Raw genomic sequence first — 24,672 nt, 5'->3', positions numbered from 1 at the left:
GAACAACGCTGCGTTATTGATTCAGCTGAAATGCTTCTTGCAGAGCAAGCATCAAAGCAAGGCTGTTTTATCAGTTTACATTTTTTAAGCGGAGAGTTTATTTCTTGCGTAATCCTCCTCAGGGCACTCTGGTGGCTGAGCAGAACCACTGCCAGAAGCATCTGCTTCCCGGTCTGCAAATGTAATTTCTGCTCCCCTCCTTCCACTTCTGGCCTGGCTTCTTGAGTTCTGTCTGTGTGCTGTTGCTGAACCTGATGGAGGCGTTTTTATATTTAATGCAGAAAACATGGATTTAAGGGATTCCTGAGTTTAGACAAAAATGGTTGCTTTGCTGCTTTGAGATCAGCCTCACTATGAAAGTGTGCTGGAACAGCTTTCTTCCTGTGCAGAGGATCATGCTGGGGCCAAAGTCCTACGTTCTGCTTGACTTTAGGACTGCTGCATTGCCCTTCAGCTGTCTGTTCACCAGTCGCTCTAGCTGCAGAGTAGCTTTGACAGAAGCGATCAGCTCAGGCATTAGAGAAAAACTGGTTTCCACAGCCAGGCCTGACAATAGGCAGAGTGCCTTAATGCAGGGCTGCTGCAGCATGACATCCTTCCAGATCCCTCTCCTCCTCTTCTGCAGTGTTTTAGATATGAAGGTCCTTTTTCTTTGTAAATATTCACAGATAATCACCTAAATATTTGGATATTTGTCTTTTTATTTATGGTAAAACCTGAATGATGTGGACTGAGCCGTGCTTACAGAGACGTGATTGAGTATGTCCATCTCCTGTGCTCTCTTACCGCCTATGCCCTGGTCCCAAGACTGGGCTAAGATTCCCATTTAATATTTTGGATATTTTGATTTACAGCTGGTTAATTTAGTGTTTCCCAGCAAATAATGGTGCCCAAGCTGAGAAATGGTGTGGTATCTGTGGCTACCCTTTTTTCCTACCCCATGTTGAAGACCCCAGAGTCTGGTTGCTGTGGGACTGGCCCTCCTGGTCTGCTGACGATGTACTCAGCAGCTTGCCCCTTGTCCCCATCTTTTGACTGGGGGCTCTTTTCACCTCTGCAGTTGTTCTTCTCACCCCTACTGCCACCTGGATGGTGTTTGTTGTTGGGGTTTTTATTTTTGGTCCAACTCATGCCACTAACATCTATTTTTGCTCTCTGTGGAAGTTTCAAGGAGAGACAACTAGCGCAGCAATTCTTTTTCAGGACACTTGGTTCCTAAGTACAGGGAGTTGTAAAATTGCTGATAAAGAACTAGTTCATTCATAGCTTATGCCAGAAATGACTGCCTTCTGTCAATGCATGGTCTTCGTGAAAAAGAGCTGAGGATTGAGAAATGCAGAGATTTGTCAGTTCTGACTCTTTCAGTTCAAGTGAATGCTCTCTTGCCTTGAAACTCTATCTTCAATTATTTCCCTCAGAGAGGAATAGGCAGGTTTGGTCAAGGCTGGGCTTTGCTTGCTGTTTTAGTGTTTAACAGCACTTGCCCAGTGCCATTTCTCTGTTGTGGATTCTAATGACCAGAAGCGAAAGGTTATTTTCTGAGCTATTGTAAATGGTTGACATTTCAGCTCCTGCTTTGTTACTGAAATGTTGTGAGAAATATTTTCTGAATGTATTTCCCAACAGCACAGTAATTCTGTATTTACTTCTCAAGATGCAAAAAGGTGTTTTAGGCCATGAAAGAAAATACTCCAAGACTGAAACATGATTCTTGGAAATAAACAGCCGTGTTGGTTTTATGAGCATAACTTAAATCAAACTAAGTTACAGGAGAGTGTATGGCTCTCTCTTCAGCAAAAAATCATCATGTATTTTTTGCATTCAGCATAGAGACAAAGATTCATTTTCTTGAAGAGCTATCTATTTTGTATACTTAACATACTTGTGGAAAAACAAATTATCTAGGGGGTGGTCTTTGGTTTTGTTTCTATTTTCCTATCTGTGGTCCCACCCGATATCTCTGGAACATCAGGAGATATGTCATGACTTCTGGGAGGATGGTTTGTGGTTGTGTCTGGTTACAGTCACATCTGGGAATCTAAACAACATTACAGGACATGGATTATTTGTAAAAAAAGACATTTTGACCCGAGCTTCTGTCTTTTGTTACTGCTTCTGGTTTTATTTTTGTGGACATTTTTGAAGAAGTTATCTTGACTATAAAACTGCTGTCTGCTTGGCTTGCAGCTTCTCTCTGAGGCTTGCCATGAGGGATATAATTAAATTGGCTGGAAGACCTGAAAAGGGCAGATGATGTGAGGAGGTGCCCTGTAAGTCCAGGTCTCCTTTCCAGAGTCCTCTGTCCTCAAGATATCAGCTAAGGTTGTGTGGAAGCGAGAGGCACCCCGTGCAATGCATAACCCTGAATGAATGCTGGCTATTTCCTATTGACCTATATCTGCTGGGGGAGAGACCCTGGGGAACTTCTGGACAAAGTCGCTCAGAACACTTGTTCTGGTAGTTTCTGTGGCTTCTTGGTAGGGCCCTGGTCAGTGTTACATTCCCACGCATCTTGTCCCCTCTTTCTTTCTGACTTTGGTTTTAGGTACGTTAGTAGCTGCTCTTCTTCGAGGTAGGGCAGATATCAAGAATAACAGTCTTTCAGCCAGAGCAAACAAAATTATAGTCTTCCAACCAGGCTGGGGTTCTTGCCGTGTCAAAGATCAGATGCAACAGTTATACATCCACCACGCTGCCATTAGGAGTGAAAAATGACAGTGAAATTGTAATGGCTACTTTGACTTGTGCCATGTTAATTTGGTAAACATGATTTATGTAAACTCTACCAGGGGCTGTGCTTAACAGGATATGATCTAGGAATTCAGTGTTTATATACGATAGCACATTGGTATATTTGTTCTGATCCTTTTTTTATTTGAACACAAGCTCAACAAAAGTCTGTGCCTCTTTTTGTTACTGATACCGAGGAAGTAGAAGAGTTTTTGTGTCCTAAATCCATAAGAAACTGTGGAATTCATCTTGGCCCCTCTGCAGGGTCTGAAGCTGAGGTCTGACCTAGCCTTCTCCTTTGCAGAGTTTTGCAATAGAAGTAGATGTGGAACAGCCAGACTCTGGGGAAGAGGAAATTCTCCTGTCACTAGCGAGCTCTGAGAGGCTCTGGGTCCTCCTACAAGCTCCTACTGGGTCCCTTGAAGTTGGTTTACACTTTTAGACATATCTAGTTATGTTGCAAAGAGGAAATGGCTCTTTACCCTTAACAATCCATGCAGATAAGGATCGCTAGCTGCCAGAGAACCTGTTTTTCTGAGTAGTGATGTAAAGTCAGCAGGACTGGTGACAAGGGCTTGTCTTTCCTAGACAGGATTCATCCCAGCAGAGTGTCGTGAACAGCAGTCAACAGCTCAGACATTGCTGCAGCAGAATAACCACGAATCTGGGGTACTTCCTTGCCTGTGAGTACTGTGGAGTCTTTTGTAGCTTCTAGCCATGGCTTTTGGGTGGGGTCACTAGACGTGATGTGAATAATTTAATGGTAAAATTACAGTAGCATGTGTGCATGCTTTACTCTGTTTGACCAAGTAATAGGATCCTTGCTACTGCACAGGGAGCTGAAGCCCTCCTAACTGTGCCTTGTGTGTGTTTTTAAAAGAATTAAATTCCAGGGCTGCATTATTCCATAGAGATGATATCTCTGCTCAGAAGGAAAGTCAGGACGTAATGTAAATATGTACAACTGTTGCAGTACCTGGGTTACACTGATATAGATTTAAGCAGGGTCTGTACAAGCAAAAAGAAAACAAGTGGGTCTAATCAAGTTCCATGTTTTTTCTTCCTTATGCTGCTACTCAGTTGTATTGGCTTCAGCAGTAGGCTTCAACTTCTCTGTGTGTAACAACTTCAAAGAGCGTGCGTTTGCAGTAGGTTTCAGCCAAGCAAGGCTTGCCACAACTCACAGCAGAATTTGTCACTGGGAGAAGCTGTTATATTCACATGGGGAGAGATATTAAGTTAAAAGTCGGAGGTTTTATTTGTTCTCAAGTCAGGGGTGGAGGTTTTCAAAGCAGCACAGTGGACCAAACTAACTGTCCCCCATTACTGGAATGTGAATTTGTTGAAAGCAGCTGAAGTACCAGAAGAGTTGGGAAATCTGCAGTCCATTGGCTGCACTAACAACACTGAGAAACATCTGCACTGCTAGTCTTCTCAGTTCTGCCCGCTACTTTTAATTATTTAGAGCAGAGCTAACATTGGAACTTTTTTTTTCTCCTCTTACATTAGATGCATAAACATTTTACTGGCAATTTGTAAAGATAAGTGCATTTTAAGATGCAAGATATGCTTTCAGAGACTTTCAGATATGAGTGAACACAAAATGATCTTGCTATTTCATCAATCAGTGTAAAATGCTGCCTGTGATTACTTTTAATAGAGATGTTAATCTCTTGAAGTGCTTGAGAAAATGTTTCAAGTGCAACATATTGGTGCATTAAATATAAAGTACTGAGTAGCACAATGTAGTGCCAAAGTCAGTTTGCATGTTTGATGGCTACAGTGGGGATCAGGCTGGGGATAGTACTGCACATACAGTCTTTCAGCTCTTCTTTTTTTTTTTTTTTTTTTATATTCTTATTCCCAGAAAAAATACCAGGCATGTAGAAAACGGTATTTTTTTTTCCTGGTTACAATAACATGTTTTACGTATTTATAGACTTTATATAGTGGAAATTAAAAGCATTTGTCATAGACTGAAACATATACAATGAGTAATGCATTGCATCTCAAAGTAGCAAGATGTTCTATAATTTATAAAATGTTCCTAATAAGTCATATATGGATGTATATCCTCAATTAGAGGACAAGTCCCTCAGGGTTTTTAATTCAGGATTGGGTACTTATTTTCTTTTTGCTTGGAACAAGCCATTTGACTTTTCTATTGAATTATTGCCTCTGTGTCACTTTCTTCCCTGAGAGTAGTGCTGTAAGGACCACTTGGTGATAGTCTGTACAGTTAATTAAGGAGCAAAGGTTCCACAAAAGACAGGTGTCGGGTACTGCTGTTTGTATGTTGTGTGTATGAAACGCATGCACCAGACAGGACTCCAGACCATGAGTTGTGCTGAAGTGTCATCAACCACACACCTTTGCCTGTCCCCCAGAACGGCACTCAAAGGTCAGGCTGGATCGTTCCAGCAAAGCACTGCCCTGACCAGGTTACAAATGCAGTCTGCTTAAAGCAAAGCGTGTGACGAGAGATACCGTGGCAGTTAGAAATGACAGCAAAAAACCTTGGAAACTTCTTACTCAATTGCTCTGATACCATATTTTAAAAGAATCTACTGCAGTTACTTCTGATGGTGTGCTCTGCTTTTTTTGAAGCAGCAGCAATGAAATGGTGAGTCTGATTGCAAGGAGCGTCATGACAACAGTTTTCTATCTGAAGACCTAGCTCAGAGGTCGATGACGCCAGAAGAGCAATGTTTTGAATGTCTCCAACTTTACTTATTGGTTTATAATAGCGTGCTGAATCTGTTGGATGAGCGAGGAGCTACAGCATCTCTCAGATTTGTTGATTAATGAAACATTGATCTGTGTTATGAAGAGAAAAAAGAAAAAAAAAAGAAAAAAGAGAGAGCCTTTCTCTAACTGCTTTTGATAATTGAAAGTTGGAGGCAGCATTACTGGCTGGAGTGTCCCCCTGAGGTGTCAATGAGAGAAAACAACATATTTCATACAGAAACTCTGGTGCGAAATAACCATGGAAACAGTATCATTTGAGCCTGCCAGGTGGTGAAAACAAGATTTTGTCCTCCTCATCTCCCAGTATCACAGCTTCTGTGGAGTGGGAGGAAAGCGGGGACCAGGTAGCTGGACAGCAGCAGGGCATGAAGGAGCTCAGCTCTGTGAAGCAAGGGAAGGCCTCTATGGTGTGTCCTTCCTTCTGCATCCAGACTATGGTTTGGGCCATGCCCAGAGGATCACGACAGTTTTTCCAGCAGTAGAGAGAGGATGTGTGATTGCGTGGCTTGGGGATGCTTAGTGCTCTTGATGTGCACTCCATCCTTGCAGGATTGCTTACCCAAAACCTGTGGGAGCAAGTGCTGAAGGAGGAAAAACTCATCTGAATATCCTGGGCATTACTAGATAAGCAGGAGGGACTCCATTGCTCATTTGCACTGTATTCCTAATAGAGTGTATAATCAGGAAACCTGAGGATCTCCTAACCCATCCACTGACAAAGAGCTCTCGGCCCCCTCATTAAAGTGATGGAATGAGAGCTGCAATCAATTATAGGAGAGCCAAAGGTGATGAAAATTAGTTCCACTGGGGATTTGTCTTCAAATTTTCTTTTGCCTGCAAAAATCAGATTACAACATAAAATCCCTGAGTAGAGAGGGGAATGAATCAGAGGAGACCAAGGCATTCATTTCATAGAAAAGAAACGATTGAAAAGGAAATAATGAAGGCGGAGCCCTCCCCAGACACAGGACATCTGTCCAGTGCAAAGGGAGATGGGAAGGACATGGAGAGGACTGAATATGTGCCAGCTGTGATGCAAAGAGAGCTGAGGAATAGGAGGACACTTAAGACGATGGCCAGCAAAGGTGCATGGAAGTATCTTCAGAAAGATATGGAGTTCAGGGGGAAAAAAACTAGAACAGTTTGCTTAGAGAACCAGTCAGGTCTGGGTCAAATCACCGAAAGCAGACACTGGTGAGGTGGATCAGGATGCTGCTGCTGCCAAAAGGAAGATTACCCAGCCAGAAGGGATAGTTTTGCTGCTCACAAAGGTTCTTCTCCAAGCAATAAAATTTCTCCTGCATTCAGTGAATAATGGTTCTGAAAGGCTTTCTCCTAACCTCTGTGAAGTTTTTGGACCTCTCTGTATAGCTTAACAGAGCTGGTCTTGTGTGAGGCAGCTAAGCATGTACTGGGTTAAGTCAGTAACCCCTGCTTGAATAAAAATGTTCTACCCTTGTACTTCTAAATATCTGTAAGAGACTCATTTCAAGGTGCTTAAAAAGGGTAAGTTTCTAAAGAGTAGGACATGACAAATAGGTCTGTAGGGACAGAAGGAATAAAAGACCTTAGGAAGACAAGAGCTGATGAAGATCTCAATTTCTCTGTTTAGAAGCCAAAATTTCAGGAGGAGTTTGATCTTACATTGTTTTGGATTAGATTTTATTTCTGATTAATCTGTTCCTTGATATCAGTGCCCAGCAAAATAAGTCTGTTAATTCTTTTGAGTGGTAGTACAAAATCAACATTTCCATTTGATTCGAAGGAGTTAAACAGTATGGTCACACTTGAGGACACTATGTTAAAGTGCTGACAGATGTCCAGGTCCACTTTCCTCCATAATTAAAGAACTACTTGAATAAAACCTGAAAGGTTGTTGCCAGATCTCTTCTTTCAACCTTCTTTCATTACATTTGAGGTTCAGATTCTCTATAAACCTTGGCGGAAACTTGAGAACCACAGTTAAATCCAGACTGTACTTGACAAATAGAAAGGAGCATGGCTGACACTCGTGGCCAAGTGCACATGGAGTTTTATGACTTCTTGCAATGGAGACTTCAGTCATCCTTTGCGGTGTTCTTTGAAAATTAGCTTCTTTCCCTCTTTCATCTTCAGAGTTAAGGCGTATGTAATACTTGTACAAAATTTAAATATTGTTGTATTATTATTCCAAAACAGAAAGTTGGAGTGTTGCATCCAAAGCTTTCAACAAAAATATTCTGTTTTTCATTCATCTGGTTGTTGCTCGAATATGAAAACCTTTTGCTGTACTTGTTTCAAAACTTCATTTTTGAAGTAAAATTTCAATCACTTTGTTGTGGATGCTCATTCTAGCAATTCAAACAGGCTCATGTTCTTTGTGCGTGACCACATTTCACAAGATTCCACAGAAACACCTATCTCCTCTACTGTGATCAGAATCCATCACACTTTTTCTGCTGTATGACCTTGTAGCAAGGTTTTATCAGCCAGAACTCTGTTGTTTTATGCCTATTATTTCATATGAAATCCCTGAGTGAGTCTTAGTGACCCTTGCCTCTTGTTCCAGCTCTGCCAGGAGCAGGACTTGCTTTTCTCTGGAGTTCAGCCCTAATAGAATCTACACCTCTCCCTGGACTTTGAAGTGCTCCTAGCATTGGAAGAGGTGGGTCTGGGGAACTATTTCTAAGCAGGTAGTATATTGTGTATTAAATTAGCTACTACATATTAAATTTTTGCAATGAGTGGAAGGTATGCTTCTTTTGGCAAATATGGATTAGGTGCATAATATGCTCTCTGTTCCCTGTGGGGTAGAGATGATGTGACATCCCTGGAAGGCAAGGTAACAATCACTGAAACCAGACAGAAGACTCATCCTACGTGCTGAACAGAAGGGCTTCTAAATTGCTTTGTTAGTGCTAGACAGACTAAGGATGTGAAACAGGCAGAGTACTGTGGCAGTGCAGGAAAAGCAACTAAGAAGTAACCTTTTCCACTGTTTAATAATAATAAGGACAGTGTATTTGTGAGCTACCTGGGAGTGCACAACTCTAAAACCTTCGGAGCTGAGACATACTGGGATTCCTTGCCATGATGTTGTACTAAGTGAATGTGGGATATCTACAGTATGTGTTTATCTCTGTGTAACCCATTATTAAGACAGAAGAGAGCTTCTTCTTTTCTAAGGTGAAATCTGCCCTTGACTATCTCAAAGATTTAAGCATGAAGTGGGGAAGTGGCTGAACCCTCTATCCTGTTGTGAACTGTGCTGGTAGGAGACATCGTGCGATTGTACCCATCCCACACTGGTTATTTCTCTGCAGCAGTCTTGTATGCTTGTATTTTACTTTAATCAGGGCTTTGCAGTAAAACTTGTAAATTATCTAATTAGATTTGTACAAACTGTTCTTCTGGAATAAACTGAAGCCAGTTGGCCTTTGGGGGGAGGGGCTGCATGGCTGAAGTGATTTATATTTTTGGTTTTAGGGCTTCAGATTCACAAAGCAAATGTGTGTGCTAAACTTCAGTAGACGTGGAAATAGTGTTTTATTGTGTGTTACAGTAATGTTACCATAAGCTTCCAGCATCTTCTGTATGCAGTGGCAGAAAGTGGAGTTTCTGTGGTGGGATTCGCTGTCTTCTAAAACCTATATATATAAGACTTCTCTCTGCACTGCCTGACTGGAGTGGGAGCATAGATTGTGATTTTACATTAAGTGCCTTGCATTTATGTGGCTGAAGTTAGGAAGGATTCATGTCTGGCTCTGCTGCTCCTGTGTGGAAGAAGGATTTCAATTGCAAAGGAAGAATGCTGCTCAACAGGATTAAGAAGGGTAGCAGTAGGGCCTAAAGTGTCTTCTGGGCTGATTATTGAAAGCCACAGGGATAAACTTCTGGTGATTTTAATAAGATAATGTTCTTCTTTTAAAACCAGCTAACTCCAGCTGAGCCTGCTGAGGTCACCTTCCAGCCAGATCAGTCTGTGGAAGGGGAATGGTGCCCTGAAGTGGAGGGAAAGGCTTGTTACCTTGAATAAATGTGCAGTAGGACTCTGTGAGGAAACTTCTACCTGGGCAGCTGATGGCAGAATTTGAGCTAGACTTTTCTCAGGCCAGACGTGTGTTTGAGAAGTAAACGAGTGCTTAATGATGAAGATTGAATACCAGTTCCTCTCACTTTCTGCTGCCACAGTGTGATGCCGTCCACATGCAGTCTGCTGTTTCTGTGATTTAACATCAGCTTCCTCCGCCTCCCCTCTGCTGTCAGCTGTGGCATTTTCCAGATCCCTTTCCAGGATTTAGCTCGCATTCTGAGCCTGAGCAGCCCTGCCTCTCAGCCCTGCGTTAGTGCATCTGCCTCGGGTGGGAGATGATATACAGTAGTCTCCTTTATTTACAGGAACATCTCCTTAATGAGAAATGCCCTCCAGCATTTCCCCCAAAGAACCAGCTGCCTGCTGCACTCGCACACCCCACGTCCCAGGACACCCACAGAAAGGGCATGTGGATGTCTCGCTGTCCCCGGTGAAAAATGTTCCCGATGAACATAAATTTAGTGCTGAAGTTCATAGGTATATCGGGATCCGTGGTCTTTTTGTGTGGTTTGGAGTGCTGCGCTGCTCTTTGCCTCTGAAACAGGGATTTGATTTATAGTGGTTCTCTGTGAAAAACAGTAATACACGATTTATAACGGTATTCAGCCAACAACAATGATCTCCCAAGTACTCATTTAAAAAATGTATATGAAGTACAGTGGGAGGCTCAAGCTGTCTGTTGAATTCAAGGCCACCTCTGCCATGCCCAAAGCCTTAAGCTGTAAGCACTTGTTGGCAGACCTAGAGGGGAGCTGGGTTTGTTCCCACAGATTTGGCAGGGGCACCTCATAAACACTGTCTGACCCCCTGGGAAAAGCTGCGAGCCTTTGAGCCCCTCCCGAAGGGGCTGGGGTGGGTGGTGGGGTCTTCCCCCTTGCCCTCCCCTCCTCACCAAGTGCCTGTGTAATTTGGACCTGGATCATGGTGTGTGTGCTCTGAGGGCAGACTTGGTCTGGCCTCTGCTTGTGGAAGCTGCAGGTCTGAAGGCTGCAAGGTCTGAAGAGCTGCAGGCTCTGCTGAAGAGGTGGCCCGTAACCCCTGCATGCATTATATATCATGCGCGTTTGGATAAAGCCAGATGTTTTCTCATTTCCACAAGTGCCCTGGGGATCGCTGTGCTTCTGGCTGCCAGATCAAATGGGCTGGGGCTTCTGGAGGCTGCTTGGGGCTGTGAAGAGAGGTTGCATGTTGTTGTTGTTGTTCAGTGGTTTCCTTCATCTTGCTTTTCTGATAAGACCTCTCCTTCTCTTTCCTCTGAATCCCCTCTCTTGGCATGTGGGTAGGATCGGAGTGGGGACATGTAGCTGTTTGTTACTGTCCCTCCTCCCCACTCCACTGGCGCTAGCGCCTCTTCCGAAGGGAACCAACCCCTCAGTATGGATAAATACCTCTTTAATAAGGGAAAAAAGCGTTTTATTCTCCCTGATGCCAAAGAGGTACGCTCACAACAGCAGCAGGCAGACACTGCCTGGCTCTCTCTGCCAGCACCTCCTTAGCCTGATGTTTCTTCGGTGGGGGGTTTGGCCTCAGTGATGAATTGCTCTCAAAGATAAGGAGCTGTGGCATTTTCTCATCTGACTAGGCCTAGCAAGTTTCTCCCACTAAGAATATTTCATTAAAACTTTATCCCAATGTGCTTCAAAGTGGTCTTGTCATAACAGTGTCCAGATGTGTCTTTAAAATTGTCTTTATCCTTTGGTTTTGATAACCTTCCTTGGCAACCTACCCTCTGTGCCGAACACTGCATTCATTATCGCAAAGAGTTCTGCTTGAGTGCCCTGGTCTCTCCCGGTGTTTTCATTTTTCTAGCGAGAGGTTCAATAAACTGGGAAACACAAACTTATTTCATGTCGGCCGGGGCTTTAGATTTATAGCTCTTTGGTCAGGGACCAAACAAGTTAAAACAAAATGCGGTCCTTTAGCCTTATCTCGCTGGTGAAGCCCTGTCTCTGCAGAAGCTGCATTCATCCTCTTGTTTCTGCTGCTTTAGCCAGCCGTTATTCTCCCTGCCTTCCCTATTCAACGCCTCCCAGCCCCTTGCACAGCAAAGCTCTTCTTTCCCATGCTTTGATTGAAACTTCCTCCCGTCTCAGCCGCGCTTTACCAAGAGGACTTTGTGCTTCGCAGTAAAGGAAAGCCGCAGCTCCTCGGCCCCGGCTGGCGAAGCCCATGCTGAGAATCCTTGTTCCAGCACAAAGCAGCCTTCCCCGGGCAGGCAGGCGCAGCGGCACGCACACGTCATCTGCGCCGTGCAGGGCCACGGCACTGCTCGCCCTGGTGGGATGCCCTTTGTCAAAGCACCCTCCGGACCTATTTGCATTCATACGTGGAGTGGGAAAGTGTAAGGACTTCATGAGAGCTATAACCAATAAAGCTTCTCAGGGGATGATTCCTTCTCAGGGCCTATGTTTGCAGTTCAGGGGGGTTGTATTTTTTTTTTTCTTTGCTTGCAATTATTTCTTGTGAATACTTTAAATCAGACTTGCTTTTTTCTTTTTTTTGCTCTGTTTGGAAGGCATATTTTGAATTCTCAGCAGGATTTTTCTTTATGGTACTCTACAGCAGCCCCAGTGTAGCAGCCACAGATAAAGCAAATGTTTAATCTTCAGTTTTTTAAATCAGCAGCAAACATTTTCTGATATTTTTATTTTCCTTTTCTCCTAATATACAAATATGTATAACAAAGGGCTGGTTCTTATCTTTCTCCTATCAGAATCTTTTATCAATGGTTGCTGTGGCTTGTGAACCCTTGCTGCATCCTGGATTCGATACTGCGATGCATCAAAGTATTGTGTTGAGTGACCTGGGTGCTGGTATTCCTTCAGCAGTGGCAGGGCTGGGCTTGTAATTGCAATTTGCTTCAGCAATGGCACATGTTATTTCCAGGGGAGTCCTTACATCAGCTGGGTGTAACATGTTCCTGCCACCTCACGTCCATGGCCAGCAGCAGTACCAAGGGTTCAGCAAGCTGCGTGCCCTCATCCTTATGTATCTGCAGATGTGAGTTCGTGATGTGCTTGTTGTATCCTACTCTGCTTCTCTGATTAAGCTTTCCTCTTGTAAACCTATTTCTAGTGTAAGTGCTATGCTCTTGTACGTGTTCTTGAATATTTTTTCCATCTTTTTTTTTTTTGCAATATCAGGCCTATCTCTGTGTTGAAAATTCAGTGCCTAAAGATGTAAAATAAGTTACCATGAACTTTTCAATAGTGACTTAATGCATAAATCTCAGAATTCAGATCTGTCTTATCTTTCTTGACAGGAAAAGATGACATTACTGGGGAAAAAAAAAGTAGGTAAGAGAGCAGTTAAGGAGTTATGGTTCTTGATTGCTTAATGCAGGAAGATAAGAATTTCAGATATTTCCAGATTTAGTTATTTTCCAGTCCATCATTAGCCACTTGAAATGAATCAGCATCCTGTCAATGATGAAGTCTTGTTCCTATATTGCAAGAACTATGTCGGAGTCAATTTGAGGTGAAGCATGGCACTGACTACTGAGATAGCAAGACTTCAGGCATTTCAGCAGAGAAATATGGAAAGCGCTACCTGGCTCAGACCAAGGCTTGAATGGAAACTTATTCCATCTGTTGCTGTCCTAACAGCTGCCATAACGCTAGCCACACTGCGGCACAAAACTCTGCCCATGGCAGTGCTGTCCCCCTGTTTGTCCCCATGGCCCACAGCACATTACTGAGGATGCAGGCTGATGCAGAGCAGGCAGCCTGTGCTGCTGGTGCTCTGAGCAAGGGCTGTACTGGCTGATACTGGAGTGGAGCAATGTGAAAGTCCTGTAGACTTTCAGAAAAACACTTATGTTTGATGCCTCGAATTATTTTTTATTTTTTAAGGCACTTTTTTTTTCTGATGATTACAATATGACATAGTATTCTGATATTCATAGTGGGGTAAACGCTGCTCCTGCTATGAAGCAAACATGGCTCAATGTGAGGCAGACCTCCAAGCATCCAGCACAGGACAGCCCTAATAGTAGGGAGGAGAAAAATCCTTGAGTTGCTCAGGCTAATGCCTCTACCTTCCATGTGCCCTGCAAAATGGTAAACTCTGCGCATCCTTTTTCATAAGTGAAGAAGGAATCTCAGCCTCTAATCCTCTCTCTCAAATTACCTTTCATTCATACCTTGCTTGATTTGGGCCTTAATGCAGCAAAGGTTTTTAAGCATGTTAAAGTGGTTTGCTTAATGAGGTCCTTTGGTTCTAATTCGTATATTCCAAGAGACCTTTCTTTGCTGATTTGGGAAGTGTTTCTGAATTTCCAGACAGAAGCTAAATGTGGCTTTGTTTCCTTCACCTTGACATGCCTCACAGAAACTTATCAGTGCTTGAAGGCGTTTTGACCCCTTGTCTCTAAGCGTTCAGGCAACAAAGCTGTTCTGATATGTAGGTACGGTACACCTCCCTTTGTATTTGGTGCCAGTGGACTTTGTGGTGCAGTGTTTCCTTGCTGTAGACAAGCAAGAACCAAGCATGTCTAGTTTCTGCTCTTTGGGGATGTCTGAGCCTCCCACACCTCTGACTCCCCTGCTGCCTCTCTGCCTGTCCTACTCTGGCTTCTCTCCTTCTGGGTAATTTAGTTCTAAGAATTACACCCATTCACATTCAAGAAATATTTCATTTTTCAATTGAAAAATTATCAAAATATTTTCAATTCAGAAACGATGCACAGGCCTCACACAGTCTACAGGCAGTCACCATATTCAGCTGGCCTCTAGGCAGTGCTTTTCCCTCATCTCTGTGTTCATCTTCTCCATTTAGACTGCAGGGCAGTCATCCGCTCTCTTTTCCAAATGACTGTGATTTCAGATGAGTCCTACAGGCTGCTGTGTGATGCAGAGTAATATTTGCTTTAATTTAATTAACCGCTTGTGTTCTCCTGGTGTGTTGCTTTCTGCTCTGAAGACATCTTGTGTTGGCAGGCAGGTTGCTGTTGCCCAATGACCCCATGGTACCAAAGAGCAATCCCTAACCTTTTAGGAGGGGTAGTTCAGGCAACGCTAAAGAGCATATCGTGATGTCCAGCATATCCCTTCTACAGTAGAGCCGGATAATTTATAACCCTATAGAACATTTTCTGTGAGGGTCTGTATGCTTTTAAAGGGAGCTTTATGAATCTGCTCAGTTTTTATAGAACTGTATGGGTGTTGTCCATGTTTAAAACTTTATTGGTCATCTTCATTGTGACAGAAAATTGAGTTTCCCTTTTATTAGTCTATAATGGTGGCTGGTATATGTCACACCACTCACAATAAAAAAAATAAAACAAAGTCTACTTTAAAATCGGAGACCACTGTATTTCATTTTTCCGCTGCCCCAAGGAAATATCTTAAAATTACTGTTTTTGAAAGAAAAATGTTCTGGCTGGATTTGGAACTGAAGTGGACTGTTTTATCCCTATTTCACATTAAAGAATCTAAGCTGTAAGGAAGGGATTCTTCTACGCTTATCACAAATCTGTGGCATTAAGCCACAGGATATAAAGCGCAGATGAATGCAGAGAAAGTCTCTAATAAAAAGTGTGGAAACAATTTCACTGCCTCTCTCTGTGTACAATGGCCAGTGGGCATATGAGACAGGCAACAAAGGGCATCCCAAGGCAATTGGTGAGGCTGAAAACACCCAAAGTGACAGCCCAACATGCAGGTAGGCATGCACAGTACCTGGGAGATGCCTCAGATTTGCAGGTTGCAGCTCCTGAGAGCAGCGTTTCCTTCTCCCTCATGCTCAGATTCCCTAGCTCACCTTGGGCCTTGCTCCACCTGTGCTGAAGGGTCTGAGGGTCACAGGGCAGGCTTGGTCCTGCACCTCCCCAGCCATCGGTCCCCAGATGGAAGGACGGGTGGGTGGCTGCTGCTTCCACCCCGCCTCATTTCCCCAGAGTGCAGGCCCTCCAGCATCCAGACAGTCTTGTTACTTCTGTGGCTTTGTGGTATTTAACAGCTCTGTACCTCAGCTGGGACTTCGAGGTATTGCTGTGGTATTATCATAACCATCGCAGGCAAACAGGCAAAGGATTCGGGGCTCAGCAGAGGTTTTCTCTTGGGTTTGGTCACCGCCGTCTGCCTGCATGAGTTCTGTTGCCGCAGTCTTGTCTGAGCGTGCAGCAAGTGTCCGCCGTTTGCTTTTGGGACTCATTGAACATGTTGTTAAATTACTTCTGCAGGTTAATTGAGGAAGCTACATGAGCTCAGGCGTTAGGAGCTGCTGAGTACTAATCCCCTCTGTGTGTTCTGGAGGCCCAAGGTGAAATCAATAAGTACACCATGTTTATCTCCTTTACGCACATACTGCCATACAGGGCCTGGTTCTTGACAGTATGGACAGTGCTTCTTGGGCTGTTCTGTGAAGGTATCTGTTAGAGAAGGACACAAAAAGGTAAAGCATAAACCCAGTGAAAAACACTTTTAAAGAGCAAGACAGATTAAAATCAAGCAGGTTGTAGAGGAAATGATGCCTGGTTTTGTATACTTTAATCTATTTTAGGTTTGCATCACTAATTAATCTCTTTTATGGTTCATATTACTGCATGCAAGTACATATTTGTAACGTGATAGTTTGTTCTAACTGTTAGCATATCCTTGTAAAATAAGCAGCATCCTTGAAGAAAAGGCCTGTTTTGGGGAACTTTAACTCTTTGAAAACATCTCTGCCTGACGCCTGGTATTTGTGGTATAAGCCCTGTACATCTACTATGGTAGATGATGTGTGATGGTTTTCTCTATCGATGGAGACATCATGGTGCAAATCCCCTACAGGAGTGAGTCAGAGAAAGCATGGAAACGTAAGAGCTGACTGTCCTCCTGGATGCTGCTATGAGAAAATCCAACTCATGGCAGTCATATTCTTGCACAGCCCTGGAAGGATCCAGAGCTGGACAAAATGCTTTAAAGCCCATTGGTTTGCTCTGAGAACAAAACACTTCGGAGGTCTCGCTTCATCTCCTGAGCATCTCTTTCACTCCCAGCTGTGGTGTCCGATGAGAAGTACAGGACAGGAGCTGGTCTGTAGGCACTGGAATAATCCAGCTTCCAAAAGTAAAGGCATTGATGGATCAGACGTAAAGTTATGTCTGCTCACAGTGGGGCTGCCTACATCCTGGCAGATGAATGGGACTGTGGCTGGCAGATCATGGGATTAAAACACTGACACCTAATATTTTATAAACGTCGAAGGAATTAGATTGATGCACAAATCTGGGTAATGTAAATGCAGAGGCTGTGTTTAACTGAGCAGTAGGGAAAAGGAGGCTCCCTTATTTCTGACAGGCTCTTAAAGAGGCTTTGCAGATCCTGGGGAATCATTGATATCTTGCTAGAGGGAAGCTGAGAAAAATGAATTGCTGCTGTGCAAAGGGAAGCAGTTTGCTGCATTGACTGCCAGTGGTGTGGTGTGCAGCATGCTGCCTCCTAATAAAGAGAAGAGGGAAACAAAGTGTGTGGGTGAGATGCATGACAAATTAAACCTCTGGATAACCCCACGTCAGTAAATCATTTGCCCTAGACACTAGTCCTTGGTGCTTCAGCATGACATGATATCTTGTAAAAGCAAGACTTTACACCCTGCTTATTTGAAGCCAAAGCTTTACTTAAGTGCATGAAATAGATCTTGGGAAAACTCTGCAGGGCCATTGCGTACCACAGGCTGTGCCTGTGTGTGATGTTCCAGTAGAAAAATCCTATGATTGGGGTGAAAGGAGGAAAGACCTTTGATGTGGCATTGGGGTGCACCAAAAGTTGAGTGTGTGTTGTATTTAAATCTTAACTAGAAAGCACTCTCCTCTAGGGACCAGCCTCAGTTCTGCACATTTGTGACAAGCTGAGCAATGTGAGGTCTCTTTTCAGCCCATAGTACGTGATAAAATGGTTTAATGGTGAAAAGCTCTCATTAGTCACTAACTGGCTGATATAACTATTGCTATGCCCTGGTTACAGGTAACGCGACTTTCCCAATTAAGTTATATACACACACCAGAATTCAGTCAAAGAGCACTTTGGGCAACCTCTCCTCTGCCCCCAGCACTCGTCCCTGCTGCTGAGCACAGCAGAGAGCCAGAGCCAGCTGCAGCACATGTGTTCAGATTTGCTGCTTTGCACTTCCTTCAGTGCAGGGCAGAAATGGAAAGGATGTGTGTGTGTGAATGTGTGCACTTTCAAGCACCAGAAGCAGTTTTGGTAACTGTTAATATGGTTTTGTTAGCTGACTTAAAACTAGTGAGCTTCTTGGAATCCAAGTGGTTAATATGACTTTTTTAGATATTTTTTTTTTTTCTTTTGGACTGAAAGGCTTTGTAAAAGTTGGTCTTTGTGAGCTGGATTTTGGTCTCTTATGTACATCTCTGATATTGTTATTTTATTTGCTGTTTGTATTGCAATAACATCAAGAACCAGGATCTTATGCCTAGAAAAGCTGCAACTAAAAAGAAGAAAGAGAAAAAAAAATATTTGGTATTTTTCTCAATAAGGCATCACAACACAGGTAGACTTTAAGAAACATGTAAAGGAAAGTGATGTTCTTATAAACTGTGTGATTATAAACATCCATACATGCTGCCTGGGGAATTTTCTAAGTGGGAAATCGAGGGAAGATATCACTCCACGAAGAGAACTGGGTCTGCAGAGAAATGGTAGGGGAGGTCCTTTGGCCTTGAAGGGGACCCTGTGCTGTGAGGTAAGGGGATGAAGCAGTGCAAATGTGGATGTGGTGCTCTGAGACTGACAGCAGTGCTGCTGGGAGTTTGCCATTTATCTACCTGTCTGTTTCTCAAGCTTTCAATCCATCAGTCATCTTAAATATGAAAGAGAAAGGAAGTCTCTAAGACAGATTCCTGTAAGAGCGCAAATTCTGCTTTTTTTTGTCTGGGAACCACCCCCTCTTTGACTGCATTATCTGTGTAAAATAAGCTGTGAGTGTGAGGTGCAGTATATAAAACCCTACTCCTGGCAGATGGGCTCTGAAATATGCTCAAAAATGCAAACATTTTTCTGCTTCTCACATCTTTTTCTGATAGTGGCTGCTCAAAGGTCTGAGGCAGTAAAACATGGCTTGCAGCTGAGGCTGTAATTGCAGTGTATTACTGCTGTAGGGCATCTGAGTTTTGCTGCATGGAAACAGTTCTAGGTAATTGCATGCATTTCCAAAACAGTGTTAAATTTCAAATCCGGATGCAATGACCAATGCTCAGGCTCTGGTAGATCCACTAGCTCTAGCCTTTGGGTTTTTGTCCTGAATAAAATGGTGCAAAATAAATATGTAAAATAAAATGGTGCAAGCAGCTACCCTGTTTATAAAGCACTGTACTGGCACTTCCCATCCAAATGTTGAGATGTTGAATTGTCTGCGATGCAGGGATGCTGATAAAGGCAAAGGGACGAGACGGGGGGGCATGGTGTCGGGTTGCTGACTGCACATCCAGCTGCACCAAAGCATGACCCATTGCAGGCAAAGGGAGTCAGGCAGAGAGGTGTTCTACTGCAAGCTCAAGCAAAATTGTGCTTTGGAGTTTGTTTCAATTCTAAATGAAAGATTGACCTTAAAATCGATAAAGTGAACTTTCTCACTTTTTACCACTAGTCATTTCTGAAACTGCAGGGACGAGGCAAGTGGAGGGAAAATGAGAAAATGCAGGGTTTTAGCAGGGTTTGGAGATCAGCAGTAACTGAGAGCACAGCCTGGCTTGGGGGATTGCTGTGGCACATCGGGGCCGGCTCCCATCCCTGCCTGCCCTGTGGGGCTGCAAGCTGAGCGCTCGCCTCGGCTCTGCCCGTGGGCGCCGGTGCAACCATGGCTGTGCCTGCGGAGCTGCAAGGCTCATGACCTTCAGCTCGCTCTGGGGCTTGATCTCCTCACTACTGTGGGAGAAGCTTTGTCTGGCTTATTCTGCTCAGTCAGCGCAGAAATGTGCACATCTTTTTTTCCTCTTTTCTCCAGCTTGAGACCGTTCTCGTCTTTAAGCCTTACTGAACAAACGAGACACTGTTCGCTAGTTCTAAGTGTTGTTTGTTAGCAAAACCCTCTCCTTTTTCCCTTGTAGTAAAGAAAGTTAATTGAAGTAACAACTGGTTTAACACTATCTTATTTAAAAAAAAAAATCTAATAAATGTTTAACATTTTAACAAAGTTCAGTACATGCTCCAACAGTACTGCATCTGTTTTCTCTGCCTTTTTTTTTTCCCTTAAGCTTGGCATACAAAGTACCATTTAAATACCATGGTGAAAAGGGCAAGCATTCGATTTAATGCCTTTGAAATTATTCTGGAATTAAATCCTGGGCAATATATCTCAGCCGAGCAGTGTTGCATGTAGCCACATGCAGCTAATGAGCCATCAAAGGCAATGCTTTAAATCCACATGCATACAGTGCTCCGATCCTTTATTTTTGCTGTCATAATACAAATCACCAACCTTAACTCTAAATCAAATACAGGTAAAAGGAAGAAGGAAAAAAAATAAAATAAAACAAAAGGAAAAAAAGAGGGAGCAACTTTGTGGCTAATTGGAAAGAAGTTTGAAACAACAATTGGGGTTTCTTTCAACACCATTAATCACCTCTGCTGGAACATCCTTCACAACCAAAGCTTTTATTTTCCTTGTTGTTATTTTTCCTCTTTAACATGGTACAAAATGTACATACTCTTTGTTTCTCTTGAAAGCTATTTCCCTCGTGCTGTGGTGGAACAGCTCAGAGCATGGCCCATTACAGCTCCCTTTGGTCTTGGCCGCAGGTTTCTGCCTTAATCTGGTGCCCTGAACTCGCCAGTAAGGACGTGGCTGCCTCTGCCTGGCGAGCTGCATGGAGGAGAGGATGCTGCTGCTTCTCCTTCTCTGTCCAGCTCAAGGCTGAGACCTTGAGAATATGGTGCAATTAAATTTATAAGCCAGCATGGGAGGGTTCTCTGTTTACAGAGGAGAAACATGGGTTTTGCCAGCCTTCCCAATCTGCTTTCCACCCCCTCCCCAAGCAAAACAAACATATGCGACAGCTTCGGATCCATGCGGGTTGCCTGCAGGCTGCTTAATGGCCAGTGCAAAATGAGTTGGTGGCTGTTAGCCAGCTCCATAACAGCAAGCGTTCACCTTGCTAAAATCCTTGAAGGAGCTGGGAGGAGGAGGTTCTGCTGAGGGTCAGCTGGGGCTCCTGCAAACCTCAAGCATCTGCTCCAGGGAAAGCCACACCGGTAGTCTTGGCCACCTTCATTTTCTCAGGGATTATAGGGAGATAATGGCAGGTTGTCCCCAACTACATTTCCATTTGGTTAAGCTGTTTGCCAGCAAGACAGCTGAATCGTGCTGGGGTGGGAGGGAAGGTGTTCTAGTTTTTAAAGGTGAGAATTTACTGCACATAAGCAGGCTGGTAGCTGTGAAGTGAGAGGCTTACACTGTTCCCTTTTGAACAGTTTGTATTTTGGACTGCTTCATGGGGTAGATTTTTAATGACTTGCATCAGAAATCCTTTAATTGCATGATGATGGTGGAAGCTAGAAAATGAGCAAGTGGAAGAAGTACCCCTTTGCATTAGGTGAGAGGTTCTTGCTCCTTGAAATGCCCAAGGTAGTGAAAAGCTGGGAGCAGGGCAAGGTTGTTGTTGCCTCTCTGGGGGTGCAGCAGCATGGCACACAGGGATTAAGCTGTCCAGAGCTGGCAGGGGAATGCCCAGCCCAGCCTTACACACAGAGGCATGTCTGAACACTGTGGCTCTGTGTCCACATGCTGCTCCTGTGGAGCCACGTGTGTATGTACATCACGTACGTGTGTGGAAATGTGCTCGTTCTCCGCAAACAAAGCACAGCTGCACTATTCTCAGGTGGTGACTGAAGAAGCCAGAGCTGGAATTTGGAATTATGATAACTCTTTAAAATAGCAAATGATCTAGAAAGCAATAACAAAAAGCACTTTGGCGTTCGGAGGAGAGATCTGTACACGTCCTTCAGCCTGCTGTGTTAAGCAGGGTATTCCCAAGCTCTTATCGTTTATCTTTCTAATGCAATTTTTGAGCAAAATAATGTTTGTGCATTCTTGTTTAAGTGTTATCATCAGTTCTCGCTTGCAGAGTGGTTAAGAGGTTATAACATTTACTGAGCTCTCAATTTTCTTTCTGTATTTGATCCCCAGGCAAGATGACTCAGATTTTGTGAGATCTTTAACTTTCTAGCAAAAGAGGTATAGAAAAAAAATCAAGCTTTACTAACGTATTTAAAGTAACATTTTTTATTTTGAAGTGGATTTATTTATATGATTATGCATGTTCACATAACATACGCAATACTTCATTTTTCTCCTGTGCTGAAAATAGTTTGGGGGGTGGGGGGGGAACATCAATGGAGGCTGGTCATCTTTGTATTCAATATACATTAATGGGATGAATAGAGGTATTTTCCCTGCACCATTGCAAATATTTATAAACTACGCATCAGTGCAATTTACTTTAAAATGTATTTTCTCTTGCAGGGGTTTCCTCTATTTGTCATGGTATTTATCCAACTGGGAAACAGTGAAAAATGGGAATGTGTTAACACAACAAGCTAGAAGGATACAAATCATTCTTTCTTGCCACTCTGTGGGAATAACTTGAATATTTATAGATCTGGAGAGCTTTCAAGAGTCTTTAATAAGGGAGAGCAAAACCATTCTCTTTGTGCTGATACCATTTCTTATTTTGACCTGAACATCCATCAGGTAGGAGCTGTAGTGCCAAGGACACTGAGTCAAATCAGGTATCTATACTTAGGCTAAATTTGTTGGTTATTTTTTTGCTATTTAAAATTACAACAGATCTGAGCAGTGATGCAGAGTCCCACAAGAATAACATTGTTTAAAGCACACGGCAAAAAAAGCACTTGAATATCACATCTTGGGGAGTGGGTTTCTTGCTTTTAGAAGGCGCTGTGCAGTTGCATGGGTCAAATGTGAGACCTGCTTGGCTGGCTTGTCTTGTGCAGCTAGTGGTGTTCCCTGCGTGACATTTAGCAGCATTTTCCAGGCCTCCCCAGTGGTTCCTTTTTGCCAAACTGTTTTATGTGGAAGGTGGGTAGGATTTTATGAGAAGTGAAAGAGCGCTGATAAGACAAAAGCTGAGGTTCCAGTGAGCCCCTCTCGCTTATTGAAGCCAACTGATGGAGTGGGGAGAGGAGGAGGGTTAACATGATCCAGTGGGAAAGCAGAGAGCAGAGAAAGCACTTCAAAGCAGAGGCTGAGCAGGGGTCAGCAGCAGTGTCAGGTCCAAAGAGAAATGGAGAGGGGAAAACCTGAACTCCGTGCGCCTCTCCTGACAAAGAGAGCAGTGTCAGGCACTAGAGGGAAGAGTGGAGGTCGGCTAAAAAGGGCACACAGGAGGGAAACGGAGGTTGGAAAAATCTGGGAAATGGGAATTCATCGTGACAGAAGAGAAAGCAGAGTATCTCATGAAAAATCAATCAAAGCTCTCCTGTTGTATTTTCTTTTTTGAGTTTCCAGGAACAAGATAGGAGCAGAGCTCCAGAAAGGGAGTGGGAGTGTGCACATCTTGCAAGAGGAGATGCGAGGCTGGGTTTTACCATAGCTCATTCTTCAGATGACTCTTTCATGCAGAGGTCATATTTGAATCTTTTGTTGTTGTTGGCTGTAGGACTGAGGACCTGATTCTCACTGGAGTGAAAGTTCCCCTTTCTGTCATTCAGTACCAACATAAAATAAAGCTGCAGGATATATCCTCGATTCTTTATTCACGTATAGCCAAAGAAAATCAATAAAACATACTCAAAGACCCACTTGGGATTATAGATGCTATACAGCCTTCCAGAATATTAAGTGTTACCATAGAATTTTGTTTGAAGATGTTTGGGTGTGAAGCAACCATGTGCTATAGTAGTAAACGGTCATGTAAGAGTTAGAAAGATAACTATTATAAAATGTCCCTAATATGATTGTCTTGTCTAAGGATAGAGACAAAGCAGTCACAAACTGGGAATGTAGCGCAGAAAGGATGGATCGCAGTTGCTTCAGTGTGTATTATATTCAGTTCCTGGGGAAAACAAACAAAAATGTTTCGGGTATGACACATGAAGATGATCTGGCTGCACCAGACTGCTGTCTACTGCACCCAGCTGCAAGTGCCGGTAGAAAGTAGGGTTTGGGGCTGCCTCAGCAGCTGTGCTTGCAGCTTCATGGCAGGAATGGTAAGAAACACCTTCAGAAAAAGACTGATTAGCTGATACCAAAGCAGAGATACTGTTCCTACTGACTTGTGCTGAAGCACTCGCCCCTTGCCTGGTTTGCTGTCAAGCTGCTTGGTAAGCTGCTGGTGAATTTGGATTTCTAATGTCTGCTGGCTTGGAGCCTCCTGGCCTTTCAGGCTTTGCAGGGTGTGCTTAGACATGTCCCAGCATCTGCCTGGTCTGAGGGTACCCAGCTCCATGGCTTCCTTGAGGAGCCACCAGCTTTCTGGCCCCCTCTGTGTCTGTGTCCACCTCTGGCCTGAGCTGAATACACTTCCACCTGTCTGTGGCAAATGCAATTACAAAACGTCCTCCACTTGACAGGCTGTGTAGTGGAGAGTTTTGGAATTTAATAGGTCAGTTTAGTGTGTCACAAGTGCCTCTTCTCACACTTCAGTATTATTTTTAATCAAACTGTTAAATAATAATGCTTTTAAAAAGAAACAAAAACCACTTCAGGAGAACATTGAGTCCTGAAGTACCCCAAACAATAACCATGCTCCAAATTCCTGCTCTGTGTGTGGTGAGGAGACGAGGACAAGCATGGGACTTTCTATTATGAGACCTGAGCCACAGCCACCGGTGAGAAATGGAGCAAGAAGGGTGGAAGGGAGTCTGTAACAACACAGAGGCAAGGTTGCTCGCTAAAGCCAGCCCTTTACATAATCTGGGATGTCAGCAACATTTTTGCTCAGGTTTATTTTAATGTCTTAGGGGTTACAGCTGATCGGCAAGCACAGGGCTCGCATCCTGCCTTTGAGGGGCAGCCCGGAGCAGGCGGTGGCACTGTGACCTTCTCCACACCCTGCCACCGGCATGCCCCCACCCCGAGGGCTCACGGCCAGCCCCGGCAGCCGTCCCCCCGTGCCCTTTCCCTCCTTGCTTTCCCTGCTGAGCCTGGCGGAAAGACCTCCA

The 24,672-nt window shown here is 43.7% G+C and overlaps 1 protein-coding gene across 8 annotated transcripts in view; it reads left to right on the top strand.

Moving 5' to 3' along the window:
• Nucleotides 1–24,672, top strand: part of LOC310880291 (uncharacterized protein) — an 88,372-nt gene that overhangs the window by 22,450 nt on the left and 41,250 nt on the right. For 2 of the 8 annotated variants that reach the window (XR_014571593.1, XR_014571595.1), the window contains 2 exons: nucleotides 3,323–3,413; nucleotides 3,811–7,957. Coding sequence is in view for 1 of the 8 variants with exons in the window: in XM_083795851.1 (XP_083651977.1) it covers nucleotides 3,319–3,413 (95 nt within the window). In the remaining 7 variants the exon portion in view is untranslated. Of the gene's footprint in view, nucleotides 1–3,318; nucleotides 3,414–3,810; nucleotides 7,958–8,026; nucleotides 8,123–24,672 lie in introns of those variants that run through there. The other 6 variants (XR_014571592.1, XM_083795851.1, XR_014571590.1 and 3 more) reach the window with 5 other exon arrangements.

The sequence above is a fragment of the Anser anser genome, assembly GCF_964211835.1.
Source record: "Anser anser genome assembly, chromosome: 12".
In the NCBI taxonomy this organism is placed as follows: Eukaryota; Metazoa; Chordata; class Aves; order Anseriformes; family Anatidae; genus Anser; species Anser anser.
Note: the sequence above shows the minus strand (reverse complement) of the source record. Positions and strands in the feature narration are given on the sequence as shown.